We start from the raw sequence: 5,187 nt of genomic DNA on the forward strand, positions 1-5,187 counted from the left end.
TGAAAATTAAAATACATACAAACACAACTGCTTGATGGCAGAACCATGACAAATTGAAGAACTGTGACATGTAATAAGCATTTATTGATTACGTTCAGGAGATAATATTCTTTGAATTTATTTAAAAAAAAAAGTTAATAAATGGTTAAAGATAAATTATGTCTGATTGAGGTTGATGGGGTCATTTTGGTTACACCTATGGGCAATAGCGTTTCTCCTTCGTTGGACTGCATTCAAAGTCGGGCGTTCAAATCAGCGCCTTACTATCCGACTCGACAAACTTAAACTACATTGAGAAGTCACATCTCTGTGCATCTTTTACCGAATTTATCATGAGGACTGCTCTGGGTCTGAAGAATTACAACCGTTTACCGTACAACCCGCCACAAATTAAAGTTCCATACCAATAATCTGGTTGAGCGGCGGTTTTCCATCGTGCGTTTTTCAAGGCATTTTCATCCATGCACATCTACTTTTTGGAATGAACTACCAGCAGCAGTATTTTCGAATCGATATGACATCATGACTTTAAGAAATGTGCACATTCCTTTTTAAAAGGCCAGCAGAACACCTACAATGTCTCTGGTACCGCAGATGATCATGGGTGGTGGTAGTCAATTACTATAATTATAAATTAACTAGTGAAAATGTCTTCATTAAAATTTCTTCAATAGTTTCAAAGATTGGCTCATAACAACAACATAGAGTAACTCATTCCGCGATTTTTTTTTAGATAAGAAAAACTGTGCAATAGAAATAATAAATGCATATGTGGGTAACTAACATTCTAAGATAGAAACTACTAGAATAGTAGAAAATTTAGGATGGTATTTAGGAATTATATTTTGTAGGATTATTAAGGGTTTATGTATAATATGATATGTATGAGTAATGTTCCCAAACAGGGACTATTTCCCAGTTTTTTATACCTGGTATATTTAATAAAAAAAATCTTGGTAATATTTTTATTAAAATAATGGATGAAATAAACAAATAGTTGAAATAAAAATGCGGTTCTTATTATTGTATTTAATTATACAGGAGCAAAACCGTATCGACGTCAAAAAGAATAATTAAAATCGGTTCAGAATTAGAAAAGATATCACGTTTTCAATTTCGTCTATTCTGCTTTTATAAAAGGTGTTTAAACATAACAAGGAACAAGGTTTTTAATTTATTTAAATTTAGAATTTACGATAAATTTAGAAACCAAAGACCGATTTTAAAGTGATTTAAATAACTAAGTATATAATCAAAGTATCGAGTAGCATAGGTACCTAAAAATGTATTTATTATTATTACAAACAAAAAATTATATTACATAATAATTATGTGTTCTTCTGCCAAAATTTCGCTGCGTTACGGGGTGTTTTTCCTTTGCCGGAATTTTTTTTTGGGGCGGAGTGTGTTTCTGTGCCACCGCCTGTAGCAGAATCTTCGCTCTCGGCTTGAGTTTTCAAAGTTTTCTTAATATATACAATCTGCAACAAAAATTTCATAATTGAGTCAAGAGGGCATTCAATTTTTCGTGACGGAATATGTAATTTTATACTGAAATTTACATGATAGACCAACTGGCCTAGCTTCATCTATTGATTCATATATAATCACATTCATTGATTTCTTACCAATGTATACTAACAATGCGGGCAGATTTACCATTCCATTCCCATCTTATTTAAGGAAACCTCTGATCAGTCAGTATTTAAAAGTGACAAATAAAATTACTTTCATATTTATAAGCTATGACTACAACTTGTAACAGCTGCTACGTACAACTTCGAGGGAAAGGGATTATAAGTAATTATTATGTTATTATTAGTAAGGGAGTCTAACAGTCTCATTGCAGGGGGAAGGAATTGTTAGCAATGCAGTTTGACAGCTCCATTGCTAGCAATATACCCTATTAGGTCAGCTTCCACATGGTTCCTCCTGGAAACCATCATGAACAATTCTTGCTGAATTTGTCATGATGGGCTAATTGACCTGCTTCATCCTCACCTATCATCTCTCACTGGTGCCCCACCGGTGTGTATCGATGTCCGGGTGGGGTTACCATTCCATATCATCCATTAAAAAAAACAGCCTCATTGCTAACAATAAAACCCTATCAGGCTGACCTGTGTATGGTTTCTTCTGGAAACCATTCTAGTTAACTCTTTAGTGGGCTACCTGACTTCATTCTTATTTATCATCACTCACTGGTGCCTCGCTAGCATATATTGACAATGTAAATGGGTTTACCATTCCATTATTGTCCAATATAAAACACATGTTATTTTTTTACCTGCTTAATGTAGGCAAAGATGTTGAGATACATATAGTTAAGCTAGGAATGAGATTAGCTGAATTAAGATTAGCATTAGTAAGCACTTAATCTTGTAAACTGTTTTACTGTGGTTACTAACTTCGAAATTTGTAGACAAGATTTTCTTTTATTAAAAGTAGATCTTTAGCCCTGCATTTTACGTCAAATGGATGGATTTCAGAAGTAGGAAAAATCAATGAAAATTATTTTACATGACAAATTAAGGTATAACATACACCAGTTTTAAGTTAGACTTTCAAGAACATAATAGGAAAAACAGCATCCAATTTGGTGCAGTAGTTTTTGCATGATGCTAAAACTTTAATACAGACAGACAAACTTTAAAAAAAATATTATATTCCTTTCTATTAAATTTTTCTTAAATACCTTCCATGTACCATCACCTAATTAAAATTTCATTATATAAATCATACCTCTTGTTCAATAGCCTGCTGATGTCTTATAGCCCTCTGTTTGTGATGATTGGCTCTCTGTATATGGCGGTCTACGGAGTTCAGAACTGCCTCACATGCATTGCACCAGTCTGCGAGGACATCAGCAATTGCACCAGCATCTTCGAGTCGTGCATCCCTCCCTAATGCCACATCGACTTCGACTCGTTTGCATTCCTGGTCCAGTTTACCATGGATTATATCTGGAGTATTAAAAACAAATCTATTATTAAAAAATATAAACTGGTTTAAAAATGAAAAAAAGGTTGCAATGAGGTTTGGCATGTAGAAAAACTGTCAGATGAAAGAATGATGAAATGGAAAGAAGTCAAAACAATTTACATAACCTCAACTAATACTTTCAATTGGTATATAAATTTTCACTGGGAATAAATAATATTGTTGGCTAATTATCAAAAACAGTTGAAATTGAGAAAAAGAATGGTATAATATACATGTATTACATAATACAATTCAGGGAGTTTTGTAAAACATAATACAATTGAGGGAGTCTTGTAAAACATTACGATGTGCTAAAGGGGTGAGTGAGTGGGTGACACATCATATAAAAATACTTATACATAAAAAACTTGGGAATTAAAATCTTTCAAGTTCATTTTTTAAGTGCTGCACTGTGTGCCACTGTAGTGTAGTGAAATGAATTGACACAACTGTACAGTGTAGCAAATTAAGTATTACCCATCTCTATTCCTAAGGACTATTGTTATGCCTCTCTAACCAGTAATTTCATTGCTATATACCAGTCTTTAAAATAATATACAGCTGCTGCATGGTAGATATATGAGAGTAGATGACTTGTACAAAGTATTACTACGGCAATCTTACAAATATAATAAAATTGTAACTAAACAATGTCTTTAAATGTAAGATGTTTAAGAAAAATTAATATGAGGTGTCTTAATAAAATCAAGAGCTGTCAAAACAATAATTTTTAGAAAATTTATCTGTCTCTTTGTTTGTTCTGGTATTGTACAAAAATCACTGAACAAAATTGGATGTTATTTTAACAATTTCTGTGCTCTCTATTTAACTTAAAATTTGGTAAGTATATGTTTTATCTTAATATGCCACTACTTGAAAGTGGTATATTGTATTAGTTTTTCTATATCTAAAAGCTGCACATACAAAATTGTGGGCAATAAGATAACATAATGTTTATTACATAGCAGTAGTATATTACCTGCATAAATAGCTTCAATAATTAAATCTTCTAAATCTCTAACATTTTTAATATCAAGTTCTTTGAGCAACACACTATATGGAATACATTTCTCTTGTGTGGCCAGAGTTGCTATAGTCAAGTGTTGAAGCTTCTTGCACTGTGTTGGAGTAAGCTCCAAGTATTCTGATTTGTTCTCCAAGTAATCTTTATAGGTGCCATAAGCAAACAGATTTAGTGTCTTAAAATGGGCTGCATATGGTCCATTTTCAAGCTGTAAATAAGAATATAGTTAGACATTTAGTGTGAGGTGTAGCTATTTAAACTTGTGTAGCCAACTTTTTTTTTGCATATATGTTAACTTAATAAATTCTGTTCTATTTATAATTTTTTTTTTATGTTACAGTATACAGAGGGTATAGAGTGACAGTAATTAAGTCATATTATGTTAAAAGTTAGCAATAAGGCGATGGGGCAATTTCTAACCTCTTTTATGTTCGGCATTTCGAGAAGCTCTCCAAATACGTGAACCCCTGGTGCTTCTAACACTTGTTTTATGAGCTCGGCACAAGCAAATCCTTTAGCACCTTTTGCTAAGAGAACGAATTGCTCTAGGGGGTGATTCGTAGAAAATGACAACAAAGACGAAGGTTCGTCTTTATCTATTGACATTGGATTCATAATGAATTCTAAAATACTTAAGGAGTTAGATTTAAATTACACTACAATACACAAATTTAATTACTCTTTAGAATCTTTTGCAAAAATATTCTAAAAATTATATGACAGCTTCAATTTTACGTTCACAACTTCTGAAAGAAAATAAGCAAAGTAGAAGAAAAATGATTAATTTGACATTTTGTTTGACTTTGACTTTACTATCAATCTATATTTTCGTTTAGTTTTATCATTTTATTGCAATTAATAATGTATAATAGAATTGATAAACTAAAACACGTTAACTATAGACACAAGAGATATATGTATATAGAAACTATCTAAGCTATGTAACTTTATGTGTATTTACAAGAATAGTCTTACATAGGATTTTGAATTACTTATATATTTAATAATAAACACAATTTCATCTTTTTTTCCACAAAAATATGGGTATAAGATTTCAATAAATTATACAGTATCATTAATTATGGTTTTGATTTTTTGCTTAATTTTATCGCGAAAAATATATACTAGTTTTAAAATTTATTTCTTTGGTTGCCAAGGATGTAAAACTTACATAAATAAAA

General features: G+C 31.5%; 1 protein-coding gene across 1 annotated transcript; it reads right to left on the bottom strand.

Annotated features, from left to right (window-relative positions):
- Positions 1 to 1,265: 1,265 nt before the first annotated feature.
- LOC113520622 (COP9 signalosome complex subunit 7a) lies at positions 1,266 to 4,797 on the bottom strand. Its single transcript, XM_026906010.3, has 4 exons — positions 4,427 to 4,797; positions 3,962 to 4,214; positions 2,743 to 2,963; positions 1,266 to 1,481 (listed from the first exon to the last, which is right to left on the bottom strand). Exons 1-4 carry the CDS (start codon positions 4,619 to 4,621, stop codon positions 1,329 to 1,331), a joined length of 822 nt encoding a protein of 273 aa, XP_026761811.1. The 5' UTR covers positions 4,622 to 4,797; the 3' UTR covers positions 1,266 to 1,328.
- Positions 4,798 to 5,187: the final 390 nt, after the last annotated feature.

The sequence above is a fragment of the Galleria mellonella genome, unplaced genomic scaffold (assembly GCF_026898425.1).
Source record: "Galleria mellonella isolate WM207_F2 unplaced genomic scaffold, CSIRO_AGI_GalMel_v1 utg80, whole genome shotgun sequence".
Lineage (NCBI taxonomy): Eukaryota > Metazoa > Arthropoda > Insecta > Lepidoptera > Pyralidae > Galleria > Galleria mellonella.